At 49.1% G+C, this 21784-nt stretch overlaps 1 protein-coding gene across 2 annotated transcripts in view; it reads right to left on the reverse strand.

Annotated features, from left to right (window-relative positions):
• Window positions 1-1795: 1795 nt before the first annotated feature.
• ZFHX3 (zinc finger homeobox 3) overlaps window positions 1796-21784 on the reverse strand; it is a 113783-nt gene continuing 93794 nt past the window's right edge. For both annotated transcript variants that reach the window (XM_076348861.1, XM_076348862.1), the window contains exons 7-9: window positions 15855-15957; window positions 9005-14461; window positions 1796-3859 (exon numbers count right to left, since the gene is read on the reverse strand). In XM_076348861.1, coding sequence (XP_076204976.1) covers window positions 2268-3859; window positions 9005-14461; window positions 15855-15957 — 7152 coding nt within the window. In that variant the 3' untranslated portion in view covers window positions 1796-2267. The remainder of the gene's footprint in view (window positions 3860-9004; window positions 14462-15854; window positions 15958-21784) is intronic.

A 21784-nucleotide genomic window follows, 5' to 3' on the forward strand; every position in this document is an offset into this window, starting at 1 on the left:
AAGGAATTTGCACTGTGCATTAGCCTAGTTAGAAATATGTACAACAGTTCAGGATCTAGTCTTTCATTGAACTAAAAACAAAAATCCGTAAAAACAAAAGCGTCCCGCTAGAAAATGAACCCCACGTTCGTCTCTCGAATGCTCCAGTCTCTTGCAGAGTCGACGAGCGGCTTCAGCACGGGGAGGAGAAGCCCAGAGGTGGCGGGAGGAACCTGCGTTCACAGTCTTCGAAGTTCCCTTTCGAAGCAGGAGGAGGATGAAGATGATGGGGAGAAGGCTCTCACACTTTCAGGGCAGAGGAAACGGGGGTGGGGGGTGGGGGGGGAGGAGATTGTTTCTGTTGACATTTGGCTACGGAAGTGAAACAGCAAGCATCTATTTGTCTCCAAAATCTACGTTTTAGCAGCACAAAGTTTTCCTTTCAAAGTCCGGACCGTAAGAGATGCGTGCGTGCGTGCGTCTGCGTGTTCCCACAAGCAGGGGTAGGGAGCTGGACGGGGACACCAGTGCCTGGCAGGCTCCTCGCCTGCCCACACGTGGCTCTGAGCCTCGCCGCTCCGCCTGCCTACCACGGGAGAGAACTTGGAAAGAGAAACCTGCCTTTTGGTGCGCTGGGTTTTCGCTAAGAGTTGTCTCTCTGCTTGCAGAAGAAGCACAGATAACAACCTGGGTACTTTTTTTATTCTTTATTTAAACTTAGACTTGTTTGTTTAAATCAGAAACAAATTCTCAAGTAAAAAGAATCCTTTTTGCTCATTCTGCACCAGTGGTGAAAGGGTATGTCTTTGGATTTTATTTAAAGCATGACTTTTCTTTAGAGAAAAAAAATGTAACAAAAACTTTTTTTAAAAGAAGGAACAGAGTGCAGCCTAATTACACAAACAGAAACAAATGCTTATAGTTTAGGAACAGAGTCTTTGAAGCATTTACAAAATGAGGAAAAGAAGAGGGCAAGAAAAAAAAAAGGAAAAATGGAAATTAAGAAAGAGATAAGTGCACAAGGGTAACAGACATAGGTAAATCGTATGTATACGCCTTAAAAAGTTTCAAACCCCCAACAAAAAATATTCTGCAAGGGATCCTACTGACCCCCCAAACCCTTTGAACTTCTTTCTTTAGTTTTTATAAAATAATTATGCAACCACCCTCTAAGAAATGAAGGTAGCGACCATAAGTGGAAGATTACAGGATGGGGGAATGGGGAGTAAAGGTACAAAGGGGAGAAAAGCTTAGGCGAGTCAATGGATTGCAATCTATCTGGCTAGGAATGAACAAGACAACATCAAATGAGAAGCCGTCAGCTGGACCATACAAAAGCTAAATGTACACAAAAGGGTTTTTTCTTTTAAATCTACCATACTGCTTCAGTTCATTTCCAATGCAACAATCTACTCAACACCAAAAATGGTCATATCTATCATAAATACAGAAAGTCAGTTGTTTTAAAACTTATTTTTTAAGCTCCGAGTCCTCAACACTCTTTGTGTGGGTTTTTTTTTTTCTGAAAAGTGGGAGTGCTTAACTTTTCCCCTTGAAATTGGCTTCAGCAGAAAAGCTACCCTTAAAATCCCCGAAAAGCTAAAGCAGTTCACATTGTTTTTCTCTTGAATACTTTCTGCCCATTTTAAATTAAAAAAAAAAAAAAAAAAAAAAAAATCCTTTTCTGGAACGAAAACGAAACAAAACAAAACAAAAACCCCAAAACAAATGAAAGAAATTATATATATATATATATATATATAAAACAATGATTCTGAAAACAGAACAAAGTGTGAGCGATTGACCTGAGAATAAAAAGACATTACATTTCTTTTTTCTTTTAGCAAGCCATTGGTATCTGAATGCTAAGATAGCAAGAAATTTAAAACTGTAACAAGGTGGGCTGCTTTCCCATACAGTGCATGCCGGCCTCTGCTGTGCTATCGACGTGGGGCGTTATTGAAAAGGGGCAATATACAAGGGGCTCAAGCTCCGAAGACAGTAAGGAGGCAGCACGGGCTTTCGTCTCCCAGACCAACAGTACCTTCGAAAGGACAAATGTAACAGATTTTTTTTTTTCTTTTTTAAGTTTTATTTTATTAAAAGGAAAGGAAAAAAGAAATGTAAAACCCACCGGCATCGTTATATGGGAAAACAACCCACGCTTTTTCTTTTTTCTTTTTTCTTTTTTTGGTTAGAAGCTTTGGAATTGCAGTTAGTCTATTTTTGAAATTGGTTTGTTATTAACTTTTTTATTTAAATTCATTTTCATTGTTCATCTTCAAAGCTTACAATCTGAAGGTGTCCATTCCTACGCTAGCTAGACCACTGTCCTTAGGGCAGCCGGGGTCCCGGGGCCCCTCCGCCGGGCTCGCCGGTCCATCTGACTTTTGGCTAAGATCCGTGTCAGACTCCTCCGAATAGTCGTCTGTTGGCATCGAGGGCTGAACCCCTGAGGTGCTGCATGAACTTGAGGTAACCGTTGAAGATGAGGAGAGAGGAGGGAAAGGCGGCGGTGGCGGCTTCCCCGGCGGGGCACGGGGGGCCGCCGGGGGCCAGGGCTTTCTGGAGGCGTGGGGGGAAGCCGGGGGGGGCCGGGGGGGCGGGGGGCTGTCGTTTGAGTGAGCGGCCGACTGCGAGGTAGATGCGGTGCTGGGGTCGGGGGGGCAGGCAGAGTGAGGTAATAGACTGGGGTGCTCTTTGGCGTTTCTTGCTGCTCTTGTGATTGTTCGGTGTTTGTGCGGGGCTGACTCGAGATGCTGACTGAGGGCTTCGTCCCCACACACCGTGCTCTCGCACGCCACGCACTGGTACGAGCCGCTGCCCTGGCCGCTGCCGGTGGGCACATGAAGCACCATCTCTTGCAGGTTCGCCACGGACTGGCCGAAGAAGCAGAGGGACTTCAGGTGGTCGCTGGCCGCCTCCTGGTCGCCGAAGCCCGCCTGGCACTTGCGGCAAACCAGCTTGTACTGCACCTTGGGGACGATGAAGGGGTCGCAGAGGGAGTCCGCGCCCTTGCCTTCCGCTTCGGGCTCTTCTTGGGATTTGGGCAGGAGGGGGGACACCTCGTGGGGTGCGTTCTTCTGCTCTTCTTGCTTGGGGGGTTCTTTGGCAGGGTCTTTGTCCGGGGTGGCAGCCCCCGCAGGGACGGGGGTTTGGCTTCCTTTGGGCTGCTGCGCTTTCTGCTGCTGCTGCTGCTGCTGCTGCTGCTGCTGCTGCTGCGCCTGCCGCTGCTGCTGCTGCTGCAATGCCTCTTGCAGACTCTGCTGGTATTGCTGGTACTGCTGCAGCAGGGAGCCGGGGGACAGCCCCAGCAGTGCCTGCGACAGCGCGGGGCTGTAGGGGAAGAGCCCCTCCATGCCGTACATGGGCTGCAGGTACCCGCTCTGCAGGGCGCCAGGGATCTGCGGGGCGTAGTAGGGGGAAAAGCCGGGGACGAAGTAGGGAAGGAACTGGCTCGTCAGCAAGGTGGTGGGGTCCGAATTCAGGGCGGCCTGCAGCGCCTGGAGCTGGGCAGGCTCCACCGCATACTCCATGGTGGGCAGCGGGGCCGAGAGGGCGCCCGCCGGCGCCTCCCCCTTCTCCTTCTTGGGCCCTGGCAGGGGGTCCCCCTTCCCCTTGGGTGCCTTCTCCTTCTCTTTTGCCTTCTCGCTCTCCTTCTCCTTGCGCTGTGGCGGGGGCGGCTGCTGCGGCTGCGGCTGCGGCTGCGGGGTTGTTGCCGGCGGCTGCTGCGGGGCCACGGCCGCTGTGGCTTGTGCCGGGGTGGGTGAGCTCAGCGCGGCCGGGGGCTGCTTATTTGGTAATCCAGAGGTGGGGAGGCCGGGCGAAGGGACGCTTGTGCTGGGCAGGCCCATCAGGTTGGGTTTGGGAGAAGTTAAAGCTGCAAGAGGGAGGAGAGAGAGGTGAGGAGTCACTCAGTGCTGGGCAGGCAGAAATCACAAGGTGGGGTGACCCCGGGCCACCCTGCAACTGCCCCTGCACTGCCATCTCCTCTGCACAAGGGCAGCGACCGGCCTGAGCTCACGTGCCATGGCAGCGCAGGTCGGAAAGCCTGTCTGCCGCTCCTGCTTCCTCTGGGACAACCGCTCCTCTCCCCGTTCCCCGAGGCCCTGTGCTATGGGGACGTGCCTCGTCAGCCCCTGTCACCCGCGGCTGGCTTGGCCACGCTGCCTGGCAGCACCGAACGTGGTGTCTCTGCTGGGGACACATACCAGCCACCTGGGATGCTCAGCATAGCTGTTGTTTTACTGAACCCTCTGAAATTCCCGAATGATTAACAGTTGATGTCAGGGACAGGCACTTTTCCTATGTCTGCGCTAACTGGTCCTTTGGCCAAAGGACTCCAGCAGAAGGAAAGTGCTATGCCAAATGGCTGTAACGCTAAATACTGTCAATCTCGTTAAAATCTCCACAGATTAGAAAGCCCTGGTCATGGCAACTGAAGAGCACTGAACAGGCTAAATCTAAGTTATTTTGTCCTAATTAGGCTGATGTTACGAATCCACAAACCTCTGATGCAACCCCTTCCTTCCTTCCAATGTAAGAGGCTTTGGGTGCACAGCTTCTGAGTAGTTTCAGAGTTTATACGGTATTCAGACATGCCCCCAGGGCACGAACGTCGTGTTTTGGGTGGAATTAAAAGCGTCGTGATGCTTCCTCACAAAGGAGATGGATTAATGGTGGAATGTGAAGTCTGCCCATCTTCCCAACAGCAGGAATAGCCAGTAACAACACAGTCCCCCGGTGCCGATTTCTACTCTCACAGCTGATAGTAGTTGGGGGCAAGAGGAGTGTGGCTCCCGGAGTCACATCCATTACTCAGGTCCACTGCAGTTGGCAAACGTGCTCCTAAAAAGGAACGTTTTGCTTGGGAAGTCCCTCAGTGCCATTTGGGGAAAATAAAAATGAAACAAAGCTCTAACATTCTGCCGGCACAGCCCCGTACACTCCATGGCTCTGGAACCAGGAACCTGCTGCAGGATCCACCCCTGCCGCAAAACCGTTCAACAAAATCTAACCTTTCATTAACAAAGCCTGAGTTCTTACAGCTGCAACAGTAACTGCTCAAAGGCGGTCTGAGTATGAACAGTCGCAGAACTAGGAATCAGCCATGGAGGCACAGTAACTTTTATTTTAGGTTGTACCTCTTCTGTGATACATCCAGTGGGAGAGGAGAGGAGAAACTGCCCCTTTTGGGGATGATTTGGGACACAGTGGCAGCTTAAAGTCTTTTCCAGGAGGAAGCACGCCAGCAGGGAAATCGCTATGCGCAGGGCAGGTGGTGATTCCTGGCAGGGAAATCCAGCTGCTACAGGGCTCCTTTGCCTCGTGAAGGCAATGTAAAAGGGACTCAAACACAGCTAGGGGCTAGGGCCAACAGCTCTGTCTGAGCTGCAGCTGCCCCATTTATCCTGGTGAGGTCTTAAATCATCATAATCGATCCTGAGGAACAAGTGTAGGCATCCTCAACCATCTCATCCCTGCCGCTAGCAGGCAGCCCAATACACACCAGGTCCTTGGCCAGAGCAGATGGCAGGACCTGGGGCAGAGGCTGATGGAGGGAGCACAAGATGCAAATTCTGTGCAAAGACACACATGCTCCTCAGGCTTCCGGACACCAAGCCCCAGACTGCTGCCTGCACAGTTGCATCACAAGAGCCCGTCACTTAACCGTGCCCTGTGAAGTTGGTGTAGCCCAGAAGGAATCCATACTTCTCAACATACAGCACAGGAACCGCTTTCTTACAGCATCATGCTCTGAGTAGTAGCTGGCAGCTAAGGGGAGCAAAGCATTCTCCAAAACCTGGCTACGCTACACCCTGGTATAAACAGCTCATTTGTCTACAGTGCTGCATTCATCCACTGACGCTGGAAACCTGCACCCGGTGCTGGCCTCCCGAGCGAAGGGCAGGAGGCAGAGCCACCATGGATCTGCAGAGGCCAGCCTGGCAAAGAAGCCCCACAGGAGGGCTGGGAGGAGGGCAGCCAAGAGCTGGGAGAATTCAGTGATGGCTGATGCAAAGCCCTTCTGAAACCTGCATCTGCTCCTGATGCAGTATTGAGACAATAGTGATTTGTGAAGGTATGAAGTGAGCCGCCACGCAGCAGCCTTATAGATTTCAGATAAGGGCATATTATGGATAGATGCCATTGAAACCGATGTTCCCTAGTTGAACAGTCCCTGAGAGGTTCAAGCGCAGGAGCAGCGGCTAATTCATAACATTCCTGGATGCACAGCCTTATCTGCTTCGACAGGCTTTGAGCTGAGATGGCCTGACCTTTGGAGCTTTATCTAAAGGCCACAAATAGTCTGTTTGACTTTCTAAATAGCTTAGTCCTGTCTAGGCAGTCACTGATTGCTTTTAACATTCATGGTATGTAGCCCCATCTCCCCAGGACACACACTGGTCTTTGGAGGAAAATGAAAGCAACAATATAGATTGAAGTGCAAAAAAGTAATTTTAGATCTTGTTATAAATTTGGGGTACTAAGTAAACAGCACAGAGCTATCTGCGATAGGCTGACAATATAATTCGCCAAAGAGATCCTCTTGGCCTAGTTCTGGCCTCTGAAATGAGATCTTTGGTAAGAACAGAAGTATCGCATGAAAAAGTCCTGGCATGCAAAGATGCCCTTCAGGCAGGTAGCTAGGACTAGACTCAAGAGGCAGGAATGGGCAGCAGCCCCGAATGGAAGAATTTCTAACAGCAACTGTTTTTAAAAATGGCTTAATTACAATGACCTATCCTACAACTATAGTCAAGAACGATTGGCCTCAAGTTGCGCCAGGGGAGGTTTAGATTGGACGTGAGGAAAAATTTCTTTACTGAAAGAGTGGTGAAACATTGGAACAGGCTGCCCAGGGAAGTGGTTGAGTCACCATCCCTGGAGGTATTTAAAAGACGAGTAGATGAGGCACTTAGGGACATGGTTTAGTGGGTGGTGGTGTTGGGTCGACGGTTGGACTCGATGATCTTAGAGGTCTTTTCCAACCTCAATGATTCTATGATTCTATGATTTTACTTTCACTTTGGGGTCATGGGAATTGTTCTGTAACTATGCAAAAAAAGGCTTGCAGAGGCCCTAACTCCCAGCAGAAAGCTTTTCCAGATTCCAGGAAAACTTACTCTGATCTCTTCTGCTCTCTGACAGGACCTTCTGACATGGACATCAGCAACCATGCTACAAGTGATCCCCTCTGCTGCTCTCGTGGAAAAAAGGATCTTGACTCCAAGAGAGTGGATCATCTTTGGAAAGGCCAGAACCCAACAAATGCAGTGAGATTCAACTCTTTTTGTCAACAGAAGATATTTCAGAGACGAGCAGTAATGGAAAAAAAGGTGAACGCAGCCACTTCCAAGGGGAGAGAAAGATGCCTGTTTTGAGTCATGGGTCTCTAATGCTCTCTTTAGGGTGTTATATCCAATGTCACTCCAACCACACACAAACTTCAGGCGCTAGTGATGTGATTTACAGTGAGCAGCTCTGCAGCCAGCCCCCCCTGCGACTGTCAGATGAGCTGTTCAAGTTCCACATAGCTGCTCACACCAACTACTCTTTTTGTCTAAGGCTTTGATTTGCTTATCCAAAGATTTACCTCCCAGATGACAAAAGAAGATGGCAATTTTATTAACATGACACAACCATGTCACCTGGCAGCATCTGCACTGAGTTTTTCAATCTGTTGAAAGAGGAACTTCAGAGTCAGCCTGCTGAATAAAAGCATCAGAAAGTCTTTTTGGAGACTGACAGCACTCTGGTTTCGGATTAAGAAGCCAGGAAGATGCTCAGATCCTATCTAGGCTTCACACCATGGATTATAACTCATCATTAGCCAATTAGTTCAGTACAATAAGAGAAAGTTATCATTTCTGGGCACTGTCTAATAGCTGTAGACCTGTATTGCCACAGTGTAGAAAACAAAGGTGCACAGTGGCATATGGTGTAACTGTACCAGGCGTTACAGTGTCATGGGCTTTCCAGCCTCAGACAAACTCAGCCAGTTGCCGAGACAAGACACTGGAATCAGTTCTCGGGATATCTGTAGGTGTAGAGCAGCCCTGGTGAAAGTAACTTGAAGAGGGATCATCAGAAGTAGAGAAGTCTGCCAAGTGAAAGCAAGTCTCCTAGAGAACATCAATTACTCTGTCATGAGTGGCAGTTCAGACACAGGCACATCTCTGGGGTGCCATGGATGTAGCAGCAGTGAAATAAGGCCCTTAGAACAAGTTTTCTAGGTCACTGCTAGTCTACTGAGCAGTATCTTCCACTGCCAGTGTTTGCTACATATCTTATACTTTCCAGCTGTCCACCAGGTACAAGGGAAAGGAGCATCCTCAAAAAATGAAGTCCAATACCTGGGATTAGGCCACCCAAAGGACTGCCAAATTTCATTTTTATGTTAGGAAAAATCTTATTAAAATACAAAGTAGATTTGTCCCATGACTACACTGTTGTTTGTTGAGAAGGTATTTTCAGGTCGTGCCCAGCTATTGCTCAAAAACCAATCCACAGCTTCATCGGGATTTGTCCTGGAGGTCACCATAAGGACGTTACATAAAGGTGCTCCAGGTTTTTGTCACCAGTGCTACCAGGCACATCACACTTTTCCCTAGAAACAGTTCAGAATTATTGAAAACTTGGGATGGCATTACATAAACTGAATTTAATAACAAAAGGAGAGGTATAATGAACAATGCATTCAGCACATTAGTTCTCTTCCTGTTCCATTTGATAAATCCTCTATTTTCCATTTCCTTGAAGGTGCTTCAGAATTTTTAGTCTGTGCTAATGAAACAGAGGTATGCAGTGTGTCTAGACCTTGCCCTATTTCAGACTTTGCTAGAAAACCCGAGTTCAGGAATTAAAGATAAAAGACCTATTGCTTATTCACTGTCAAGTAAACATGCTCGACTGAAGGGCCGGGTATCCTATTATCATTCATTCTCAAGGGAACATCCGCTTGTGCTAAAGATGCGTCAAGTTAAGATGTGTCTCTGAGCAGTGTGATAATATCCATACCCACCTGTGTTGGATGGAGTGAAGCCTGGTAAGGATGGGCTGTTGAGGCCTGGGAGCAAGACTGGAGGGATGCCCTGTAGTGCTGGGTATGCAGCAGGAAGGTTAAGAGCTTGCAGAGGGGTGTTATCAAACATGCCCTGCTGTTGAGCTGCCAGACCAAGAACCTCATTAGCTTTTTTGATCCGGTCCAGCTCCTGCTGAGCCATCAACTGACGTACAGTAGCTGGGTCAAAATACTCCTTTTCCTTATCCAACTGGCTTCCAATGGTTTCTTTAACTTTGGAGATATGCTGTTGAGAGAAGATATGGTCACGTACAGACAGTCGAGCGCTGTACTTGATGCCACACAAAGTGCACTCTGTTTTGGGTCCCTCATAACTTGTTTGGTTTATACCAAAATGCTTGGCCATGCTGAGTTTGGACTTCTTCTCCTTTGCCCTAGCATTCTGGAACCAGACCTGAACAACTCTCTTTGGCAGTCCAATGTCATTGCCCAGGACCTCACACTCCAGCATGGTAGGTGTCCTGTAGTCATTAAAGCATGACTTAAGAACTTTTAGCTGGAGATTAGTCATCTGAGTGCGAAAGCGTTTCTGTCCGGGCCGATCCCCGCTCTCTCCAGACTTGCTGGCTGAACCACTTGCACCAGGGCTGGGTGAGCAGGGGTCTGCAAGGCTGGATGTTTCACTATAGTCCACAGTACCTTCATTATCGTACTCTTTGCTGTAAAAGCTGGGAGCTGGGCTGACCAGGCCAGAAGACAGCCGATCTTCATATTCAGACATTGCTATCATGGCAGCTTTTGTCAGACCTTCACTGGGTCCCGATGCTGATTTGGTTTCGGTTGCAATCCCTGTTGCACTATCGTTGTCTGCATTCCCTTCATCTCCTGTTGTAGTGTCTGTGATCGCAGTGTTGACAGAAGAGCAGTCATCATTGTCCAGCTTTGTTTGGTCAAAGCTCAGGTTAACCGAGGACATGGAGGGACTCTCGAAGTCTTCTATCCCTTCCACCTTAATGGAGGATGGACTCAGCAGAGTTCGAGGTGACAGTTCCATGCTCTTGTTCACTGGGGAAAGAGGAACACTCTGTCCATCACTGCTAGTTGGTGGCATGTGGGAAAAGCTTGCTCCATCAAAGATGTCTCCCTTCATTTGGAGTCCCCCATCACAATCTAAGAGCATTGCAGACAACGTCAAGTTGTATCCAGCTCTCTTGGCCTCATGCCAGTGACGGGATCGGATATGAGCTTCAAGAGCTGTCTTTGCTTTAAAGAGAGCTCGGCAGAAGGGGCACCGTCTATGGGCTTGGGCAGGCCCTACAGCTCTGAACTGCCCCTTCCTTTCCCGTGCACGGGTGTTCTGAAACCAAACTTGCACCACGCGTTTCTTCAAGCCCACTTCATGTGCAATGTGATCCAACATTTTCCGTGTTGGGTTGGAGTCAAGCAAGTATTTCTGGTAAAGAATTTCCAGCTGCTCTGGGGTAATGGTTGTCCTTAGACGTTTATCCCTTTGTGGTTCTTCTCCTCCAGTCCCACTGTCATTTTCTCCAGGGCTTGCACTGGCCTTTTCCTCCAGCTTTCTCTTCAGTGTGTTCATTGTGGATGTTGGAGTTGATGGTGAAGTGGCTGAGCTTGCTGGAATCTGTGGTAATGTTCCAGATAGCAGCTGGCTCGCAAGTAGTGGATTACTGGGATCAAAAAGCATGAACGGCATATCCAGCGTTCTGTCCAGGAATGGGGGGTGGATAAACTGGTTCTGTGCACTCAGAAAATGAAGCTGCTGATGCTCCTGCCAATGCTCAAAGGAAGGAAATGCCAGCTTACACTGGTCACACTGGTATGGGATTAGCTGAGGAGGTAGGTTTGCCAGCTGTTGAGGGGTGGATGTGTGAATGGGTTTGAGGGAGAGATGTGACAGCTGAGATGGACTTGGGCTTGACTGTGACAAGGAGCACTGAGGGGGCTGAGGAGGGGGAGGTGGCTGTTGCAGTGAAGAGGGGGAGGATAACTGTGAAATCTTTTGGTGTGCTGAACTTGTCTTTTGTTCTCCTTGGTCCTGTTGCTGCTGAGACTCTTGCTTTGGTTGCACTTGCTTCTCTTGCGTTTGGTTTTGCTGTGTACTTGGAGGTTCAGACTGCTTTGGTTTCTCATCTGTAGCTTCTACTTTAGAACTATAGGTGGAGGAATCATCTGCCTCTGCTGTGAGTTGCAGAAAAGCTGAGGAGGTTGCATTGGCTGAAGACGTAGGTGTGCTGTAAGCTTGCGAGGGCATTGGTGTGCTGCAGGAGGAACTGGTTGGAGTCAAGAGCTCCATTGCATCCATAGAGTCTTCATTCTGGCTATCATCCTGTCCATCCTCATCCTCATCTTTGTAACAAAGCTTTTTCTGGTGTTTAATGAGATCAAAAATGCGCTGAAAGACTAGACTGCACTTTTTGCATTGGTAGTTCAAGTTGCTTGTTCTAATATACCTGTCATTTGTAAGCTCCCGTCGTTCCCCGTCTTTGCCTTCTCCCTGATTCTCATAGTTTTTCCTAGCTTTTTGACGGGCATTCTGGAACCACACCACTATAACACGCGTTGGGAGGTTCAGCAAGTTAGAAAGCTGCTCAAATTCATCATCCTTTGGATAAGCATTGGCATCAAAGAAGTCCTGCAGGACTCTGAGTTGGTAGTCAGTAAAGCGTGTCCGGGAGGACCGCTTGCTTCCCCAGTACTCCTGCTTTTGAGGTTCTGGAGAAGGAGGCCGTGAGTCTATCTTCAGTTCTTCCAGGCTGGTAATGGGAGGATTACTAAAGTTGTATGGGGAATCCTTGTTGCGCTGGCGTTCTTTGAAAAGAGTGTTTCTGAACCAGTGCTTGATCACTTTCTGAGGCAATCCAGATTTGTCCGCCATCTCTTTGATCTGTTCCTCACTTGGGGAATTGTTAATGTCAAAATACTGCCGAAGGACTCTGAGTTGGTCGTCGGTGATTCGCGTCCGTGGCCTCTTGTTCTGCTGCTGCTGGAGAAGGCTAGGGTTGAGCTGATGCTGGTACAACTGGGCCAAGTCGGCAGGCAGAGGGTCTACGGGACCAAGCTGGGGCGGCAGCTGAGCAGGTAATGTTTGTAGTGGCATGGTTTGCATCATAAGTGGTGAAAAGATGGGGAGCTCCATTGGCATGGAGAGCTGGGTGAGTGGCACAGACGGCTGGGCTGGTGCGATTGTAGGAGAGGTAATTGGTGGGGCTGAAGTAGGAATGGTAGGAGTAGAAGCCGGCTGAGGAGGTGCTGGAGGGAGCGGAGGTGGGGGAGGTGGAGGTGGTGGCGGTGGCTCTGGGGTCTGAGGCCGTAGTGGGTACAGTTTGTCATAGTGTTCTCTGTATTGTTTGGCAAATCTCTCTAACTGCTTAAAGGGAAAGTAATGTTGGTGAACATGCTCTTGGTGGCTCTTCAGGATGAGGATGTTTGAAAAGAACTTGCCACATGTATCACACTCAAGCTTTTCCAAGTTCTCACCTTGCTCTGTCTTCCCATTTTTCTTCTGCACCTTCTGCTTGTTCTCGTTATACTGAATGACAAGCTCAAAGCCAAAGTTTTCCAGCAAGGCTTTTGTGGCATTCCCTCTTGCATCAGAGGCAATACGCGGAGGCAGTAAGGAGGGCTCCGAACTACTGCCTGGTACAAAGTCCTTCTTCTCTTTGGGCTTTAAGTTATCAGGCAGAGACTCCTTAGATGCTACATTATTGTCTCCCCTCTCTGCACTTTCCCTTTCCCGTGGGGTTTCTTTTTCTTTCTCCTTCACTACGGGTTTATTCTTCTTCTCAGGGTGCTGGCTCTGCTGTATAAGGACGGAGTGAGGTTGTGACAAGGACAGCTGACCTTGCTGCTGCTGTAAGAGCTGGGGATGGCTCTGTTGAGGGAGCTGAACTTGAGCCTTCAGGTCCTCCAGCAAACTTGGACCTGTACCAGTCAATGTCAACGCACCACTGGTGACAGGCAAGCTAACTTCTGGATTGAGCTGGAACTCGGCACTGGGGATGTAGAAAGGAAACAAAAGATGCTGCTGTTGCTGAAGCTGCAGAAGGGTCTCCGTGGTCATCGGAAAGTGCGGCAAAAGTGCTGGGTTGAACAGCTGAGACTGCAGGAGAGCAGCTTGCTGCTGCAGTTCTTGTTGCAGATGGGCCTGGACTTGGGCCTGTGCCTGTGCCAAGGTTTGAGCTTGCTGCTGCTGCTGTTGCTGCTGCTGTTGCTGCTGCTGCTGCTGCCTGGATGCAATCATGTCTGCCAGCTTCTTTCGGTTTACCTCTTTGGGCTCTGAAGGGGAGGAGATATTAGTGCTTACAGGGTTACCTAAAGGAGGAATTCCCACATTGTCACTGGATACCTGGTTGAGCAGGCTGGGAATGGGAGTTGTGCCTGAATTACTTGTGTTGGTGGTTGTAAAAGTATTACTGTTGCTAGTGCTCACTGGACTTGGCGTGGATGAACCCAAAGAGAGACTGCTGCTGCTGCTGTTGCCAGCTCCGTTACTACTGCTGCTGCCCCCAGCCGCCTCCAGCTTGGCAGCGCGAGCCTTGGTTTGGTGCAGGACAGACCTCATGTGGATCTCCAAGGTTGAGCTCTGACTGTAGGCCACGTTGCAGGTGTTACACTTAAAAGGTTTGTTGTCTGGGCTGCTGGTAGGTTCGGGCTGCCCAGTAGCAGACTCTTGGAGGGCTCTTTTCAGTTTATGCAGATGAGAAACTGAATTGTAATGGACCAGGAGAATGTTCTTTTGCGTGAAAGACTCCTTGCAGACTGTGCACTTGTAAGGGCGAGACGGATCTAGGAATTTCTCCATAGTGAAGTTAGGGCCCTTCCTGAAGGGTAAGGCCCTTTTCGGTTCTGAGCCAGAGTCCTCTTGCACCGACCCTGAATCGCTACCTGTTGGGCTCTGCTTATCTTCCAAGTCGCTCTCCTCCTCCTTATCTTCCTCGACTATTATAGTGTGGTCTTCTGCAAGCGAAGGATCGCCCATAGCGAGGAGGTCCCCGTTGACCAAGAGACCACCATACAGCTGCTGAATGTCGGCCTCGCTCAGCTCCAGATGGCTGGTTTCCAGGTGCTTCTTCAGGGCCTGGAAGGTTCGGAAGCTGCGCTGGCAGAGGCAGCACATTGTGGCCGCTCGGATGACATGGTACTGGGAATGGAGCTGCAGCTTCTCAATGGTTTTGAATGCCAGGCTGCACTGGTTACAACGGTACTTGTAGACGTGGCGATCGGATACCGGCAGTTGAGGCCGCTTTGCATGAACTTCATTGAAGTGTGTCTGCAGGGCTGCCGAGCTCTTGAACACCTGGTTGCAGCCCTTCTTCCAGCAGAGGAAGCCGGAGTCCTCCCTGGCAGAGCTCTGATCAGCCGGAACAGGCTTGGGATCTCCACTGTGCTCTGCAGTTTCCGATGGCAAAAGACTCTTTCCTGAGTCCTCAGAGATCTCTGTGAAAACAAAATTAGAGCAAACCTGAAAATTACACCAGCACGCAAGAGCAGATCAACACCCTCTTTTTGTCCCTAATACACCTGTGTTTTTTTTCTCTGCAAGATGATAGGTATTTATAACATTTCTCCTCTATCTTAATTCATTTATTTTAATAGCAGCCCATTACCCTCATCATGGCCCATTGCATAAACCTACACAATTTACTTTCTTGCCCACTTTGAATATCTGGAAATTATTCACACACACACGTTCCCTTAGTGCATTTACCACCTTTAATTCTTCCTTTTAAGTGAAGGCCATTCAGCCACCTGTCTGTCTTTGCTGTTTTTCTTTGATGTCCTGCCTATTTTCCAGTAAGAAGGTTCATCAAACTAAACGTAGTATTTGAGTCTTGGTCCTATCAAAGCTAGAAGCAACAGGAACGAAATTCAGGTCCTGCTGGCAGCAGCTCAAAGGGTGCTGTTTGAGGGAGGATGGGAGAAGAAGGAACAAGCACTCAGTGCACTGCCACTTTTCCAAGGTCTAAGAGCACAGTCCTGCCGGAAAAGACAGCGTGATATCGGTAGAGGCCAAAAAAAGGGATCCCGTTGCCCAGGGCAGCATTAGCTACCCTGACTGTGCCAGTGCTGCCCCACCAGCATCACTGCCTTGGGGCCATCTGCCTGAAAGGAAACGATGGCTGTCTTCATTCCCAGATTCCTTACAGATCTTCCAGGAGGGCACAGAAGAAAGACTGGCATTGCTTCCCTGCCAGGTTTGAGATCAGACACTTCTGCCCATGCAGAACGATTCTTGGGATGCTCTCACATCACACGACAAAGCCAGGACCAAACAGCCATGGCTTTACAGCCATGCCTTCATAACACAGCATGGCAATGAAAAAGGTTGAGGAGATTTGGGCCGGATAAGGACCACAGCAGCTCAAAGCTCCCCGAACTGTATGCCCAGTGTCTGTACTTGAGCTATGATGGCAGCAGAGCAAGTACAGCAGAGGTGGCAGCACAGTCTGAGGACAGCAGCTGCAACCTTTGGCATTTCTCTACCAACCCCCTCAGCCCTATACCACCTCTGCTTTCACCGCTCACATCTGGTCTTCTCCTTTGCAAGGATTCAACACCATTTCCACATGAACCACCACACTGGTGAGCTGTGCTCCTCAGCTCTAGCTGCCCTGCTCTGCCCTGCCATGGGCACACCCGGGGCACCAGCCTGTTTGTGGCACAGATGAAGGCAGACGGCCCTGCTGAGCACCATCCGACTGTGGTTCTCAGGAGACAGCTGGGCACATGGAGCTCACCCGGGCAGAGATGTCCCCAGACACAGTCCCTGACCAGGTGATGGGAGCTTGGGGAGTGGTGGGACCTGTGGACCTCATTGACCCTCACTCACCAGGCTGCTTCCCCAGCTCCTCTGTGACAGAGTTTCCGTCTTTCTCTGGAGCGGCTGCCGGGAGAAACATGCTGCTGGGCATCATCACCTCAGGTGTTGTCACCTGGAGACAGAGAGGGAAGGACGTGGGGAGAAGAAAAACACAGGAAAATATTTTAAACATCTTCAGTGGCAAAATTAGACACCAGTATTGTAAAGTCAGGGGCGTCACTTTTCATAGCTCACTGAAGACTCATGTTTATTAGACAAAGCTCACATCAGTCAAAAGTGTTTCTACAGTTACATTCTGGACATAATTAGCAGTGCACACTTGAAGAATAATCTTATTATTAATATTTTTCCTTTATGTAGAATTCAGACTTTGATCACTGACAATGTTTTGTCATGGGCTGTGAAACTTCTTGTGCAACCAATTAGGTAGATAAGTTGAAAGGCCCACCTTAAGCTGCTGAAAACATAATAAGGCCCCTAATTAAATCATACCTCGTAAAGTACACTGTAATCTTGAACTAGGGAGCATTGCAGCACTGTTTTCAAAGTGTATCGATGCAGGAAAAGGAGGGGCATGAGAAAGAAAAGTACAAATAAGGAGAGAGGTGATAAAGGAAAGGATGAATAAGGAAAGACTAAAAAGACAGCAAATTGTCTGTGAAATGAAAAGCTTTTGGTAACCCTTTCCTTGCTCTGACTAATGTGTTCCTTCGCCTCTCTTCAAGTGTTTGTCTAGACCCTGTACCATCATAACCAGTGCAGTGCTTGAACACCAACATTTTTAAAGAGCTGGAGAGTTTGCGTGCTTCAACTAGAGATGGTCTTTGAAATAGTCACATGCATATGCTCATCTTTTTCTGGAAAACCGTGTTTCTTTGGATGTATCTGGTCACACACAGAACATACAAACTACCTCACTAGCAGTTTGCACGTGGTTGGCATCAGACGCAGGACAACAAATACCCTTCTGAAAGTCCAGAGTCAGTATCTCACACCACCTGAATAGCTGCCCCACAGCCCTTCTCCGCAGAGCAGCAACTGGAAAGACAGACCCGTATTACCATCACCATCTCTGCTGTATTCCAGTGCATGGCTGCCAGCCCTGGCTAGATGCCTGTGGCAAGCGAAGACACCTCTACAGCTCCAAGCACCTGCACGCTTCATCCCACTGATGCTCAGGAAGCATTTCCCTTTCACCAGGGCCGTGGTACTTGAAGGAACAGAAACCACCACTGACTTGCAATGCTTGTGGTGCTCCCAGCCTCTGACTGCTGAGAAAGTGAGGCATAAATAAACACTCCTAGACAGGTATGTTTCCTAGCAAAACAAGTCTCTCCATCCTTCTGTCAGATACGAAGAGGGCATTTGAACCTTGGATTTCAGAAGAGAGTGAGTGAGGCTGTTATCTGCATGCAGTGTAGCTTGCTTTCTGCAAAGTCAAAGACTGCAAGGCTCTGATTGAACCACATGAGATATTAGCAAATCCGTAGTGAAGCTGAAGGTAAACCTATGTGCAGGACATGAAATCTTCCTTATCTACACACATGTCAAATCCAAGCAAACACAGACTAGGCATTGGCTTTACTAAATGAATGGAAGCAAAAACAGTCCATGAAAAACCTCAGAAACAAATGTTCGCATTGGAGTGGCTGCAGACATCTGAACCGCGCCGGGGAGGGATGCTGAGCTCCCTCCCTTTACTGGGACGGCCGGTGCATGGAGGTGAGCGCTGGGTCCCACAGACGTCTGCAGGAAAGGCAGCTGACACTGATAAATCACCAGGAGGGAAGCTGAGCACACCAAATTCATTCCACTTTTTACTCTAAGCGGGAGCATCTGACGGCTGTGGGTGGCAGGTCAGAAGACGTGAAAGGTCACTGGTTAATTCCTGGTAGCTGGACTTGGAGGAGGGGGATGAGCAGGGACGTGGAGGAGGGAAGGCAAGAAGGAGCCGTCCCTCTCAGCTTTATCAGCAGGGAGAGCGCTTTCCTAGGATCTTTAGGAATTATGAAAAATAAATCATGAGAAATTAAAAAAAACCCCAACAGAGTAGAAAAAGAATAAAATTATCTAACACCTCAGCTGCACATCATTATAGAAAACTGTGAGCTTTTTATACGCATTACAGTAAGGCAGCCATCCCCACTACCACACTCAGTACGACGGATCAGTAATTGTTTTCATACACTTTAATTAGAAAAACTCAGATGGCTATGAATAATAATGGAAAAGAGAGACTTTTGCACTTGAAAGGTTGAAGTCAATCAAGTGTGAATGACGGCAAAAAAGAAAAAAAAAAGACACCAATTCATCAGGCCTCTGTTGTCTCGCCGCGTCTTTAATCATAATTCCTGATTGGGATTCAAGAAGGCAGTAAGCAGCGGTTCTTTGTCTGCCTTCACCTTCCGTCAATTAACTCTCCCCGAAATATAATCATCAACCTCACATGCTCCTCTGCATCTTAATCTGGGTCTCCAAATGAGTAAGTCCTGCCCTATATGTGTTTAAGTAATTACCTTTATCTACCTGCATCTCCATAGCCACAGTTCTCACCCTACTTCTACCTCTCCCTCCGCAATAAAAAAAAAAGAAAAAAAAAAGGGGGGGGGGGGGAGAAAAAAAAAAGGCTGTGGTACATTAAATTGCTACAGGCACAAAATCCCAAAAGGCAAACAGAAAAAAGCTTGGAGAAAAGTGCAGGAAACTAGAAATTCTGGATATGGATGTGGGGCAGCTGCAGGCAGTCCAGAGAGCCACACAGGGCTGGTCCTGGGAAGCAAAACCTTGAAAATAAGGCACTAGTCTTGCTTCAGCAACTGGACCCGCTTTAGTCCTCTACCTGTTTAGCACCATTCAGGCTTCTCCGGAAAGCGCCACCCGTTTCCTATGCCATTTTCCAGGGCAGGACTACTCTGTCTCTTCATCCCCATGGACTACCCCCTGAGCAGGTAGCAAAGATAAAAATAGTGAAAATAGACTGCACCTCTCAAATAATTTTGCATTTACACTGAATTCCAGACTGCCCATTTTGAGCTATTTGTCCTTTTACACTGCAGACCCGTCCGAGGATATACCATTTCCTTGTACGTGCAGAAAATGCCTCACACATTGCGGTTCCTTTTAGTATAAACAAATAGTGGTAGTACCAAGGGGGCAGGAAGGTTTAGCGGGCCACGGCCACCCGACAGATAAACAAGGAGCAGTGCTCTACGACACAGCATTTTCTACTTCAGATGTATTTAAATGGCATTAACTGTTCTGGTGATAGAGAAGAATGTGTTTATCTTGAGCACAGCCTGTGTTAGTGCGTGCAGTCGTTAAATGCTCTCTACCTCCCTCTCACCTGAGCAGGCAACACCTGGCATGTAATCCTGGCATCCACCCTCAGCTCTGCTCAATGCCTCTATCTCCCTGTTTAAATGCCTCTTCAACACCAGCTGTTTCACAATGGCAACAAGTCAGTCAATTTGAACCGTTATTAAAAACACAACCCTACAGATGTAAGCCCGACAAACATGATTTGTCTTCTCCCTTTCCTTCTGTACATACTTGTTTTGCTCTGTCTAACATTAAACTGTATCCCCTTCGCAGCTGCAGCTGTGATCTTCTGGCCCACAAGCCACCAGCAAAGCCTTCCAGCTTGGAAACACCACTCTGTCACACCAGATCCACCTCTGCTCACAGCCCTGAGAGCGCCCGTCCCCCCGCTGCTCCTACGTCCAAGGTCTCCTCCAGGTTGCTCTCCCAACGTTATTGCACAGAAGGCAAACAGTCTGCTTGACCCGTGTCGCTCTTGACCTTTCTGTCCAAACAAAACCGGGAGGTGGGGAAGGATCAGCAGCTCACTCCTACCCGCTCCTTCCGACAGCCTGGCATTCGGGTACCAATACATGGATCAGGTTCTGTTTATCGGTACTTCAATGACTAGAGTCAGTGTCTCCAAGAAAACCCCTAATGCTGGGGCAGGCACTCAGGGCGCACCCTTCGCTCTGACTGCCCCGTCCCGCTCAGTGGGGCACGGAACTTGCTTGGGTAAAGAGTGAAGGAGGGGGAAGTTTGGGCCAGAGACTGTGGCAGACCCTCCTGCGCTCCACTTTGAAACATCTCCCCTGTGGTCTGTACTGGAGATGGGAACACCGTCCGGAGAACTTCCCTCTAGAGCAGACTGCAGAGAAGCCAGTTATCTGCCTTAGAAGACAGAAAGTTGTTGGGACAAGCCTCTCTGCTTCCAAAGACCCTCCCTTTCGGATGACATTCAGATCCCCTTAAGCAGATAAAATTTCTTTATGATGACGAGATCCACTGACATGCATGGGCACCCCAATTCGATGGCTATTTCTATAGACAATGTGGTCCAGTGAGTGACTGGTACAAAAAACCCATGGGCTGACATGTCACGTCTCCTGCCTCCCTGCCCTATGAGTATCCTCAGCAAATCGCACATGCCCTGACACCTACAGACCTGCCACTGGTGTGGAGAACAACCTGCACGTCCACTCCTCACCGGTGACAACGTTACAGCAGTGACAAGTGTGGCTCCTGCCACTACTGGATCTACTGGATTTTTAAGACGATGAACTGCAGAGCCGCTTATCAGCACAGGCCGGAGGCTCAGAGCTGCAACACCCCTCCTGCGCTGGCCCTGGCAGTGTGACACAAGCATATTCTTGGCACGTCCAAAAAATTAATCTTGGATAGCATGAATAGCCAGCTCCGCTTGTGCACTGGATCTGCCTGCTCTGACTTTCCTCCGGACCAAGTGACCAAACGTGTGGACAGTCTATGAAGTTCCTCCCTAAATGCCCCAAAATGCTGAAATCATGCGGCTTTGAAAAGAAAATCTCTACAAGGCGTCTGAGGAGATACATTACTATCCCTATGTCCATGCAACCAGGGGGAAATACACATGCAATGCAAGGTTCCCGAACCAGACAAAGGAGGTAATTTCCATTACAAAGAGAGAGAGAGGGTGCTGGAGTGAAAAGCTTCATTAGACTCAGAGAGGCAAAGCGATGGCAGTATACCAAGGTCACTTCTAATTTAGACCATCTAATTGGCAAACATGGCTCCAAATGGCTATCATCTCACAGGGCTCAGAATTAATGAAGCCCGATTATTTTCATTACCTTCATCCGAGATGGAGAATGAGACACAGAGTGCAAGGGAAAGGGGGGAGTGAGAGGGGGCAAGAAGGAGGGAAGAGAGAAAAATTGAATGACAGCAGAAGGGAGAGAGCAATAAGAAAAGACAATAGGAAAGAGGGGAAAAAATGTAAAGATAGCAAAAAGGAGAAGTGAGGATAGCAGGGACAGGCAAGAATTGCTCTTAGAGCAAGGGAGAAAAGAAAAAGATGGAAAGACGGCTGAAACACCGGGAAGGCGCCCTAAACCAAGGAAGAGAAAACTGACAACAGAAATGACGGGAGAGGAATGTGCAGAAGGATAAAGCCGGCCGCAGGAGGAGGGAGAGCTGCCCGCTCCCGGAGGCTCTCGGGAAGCCGTCCCTTCTCCCGGCTTGAGCCCATCAGTCTTGTCAATCGACTGTGCAGGCGAACTGCACTTCACCCTCATTAAGGGGCTCTCTGCTGAAGCGGTGCAGGCCCAAGATTAGCAAAGAGGCTGTTACGTGGAAAGATGGCGATTAGACCCGCTTAGAGCGGCTGAAATGCCATGTAAAATGAACTTGGCCACATTTGTTCACCAGCCTTGTGGAAGGGAAGCCTCAGGAGATGGGGGGGTGGTGGGAGCCCCTGCCCCTGCCCCACGGGGGCTTCCTCGGCCCCCATGCCGCGCGGGGATGCGGTGCGCGCTCCTCTCCGCTCAGCCTGTGGCTGCAGCCCTGCCAGCCCCTGTCCCAGAGCCTGGGCCGGTGGGGAGGACCTGGGTGTCCCGTGGGACAGCCAGCCAGGCTGCTCGCTGATATGAAAAGGAGGGGGCATG

This window comes from Aptenodytes patagonicus, chromosome 11 (assembly GCF_965638725.1).
Source record: "Aptenodytes patagonicus chromosome 11, bAptPat1.pri.cur, whole genome shotgun sequence".
NCBI lineage: Eukaryota > Metazoa > Chordata > Aves > Sphenisciformes > Spheniscidae > Aptenodytes > Aptenodytes patagonicus.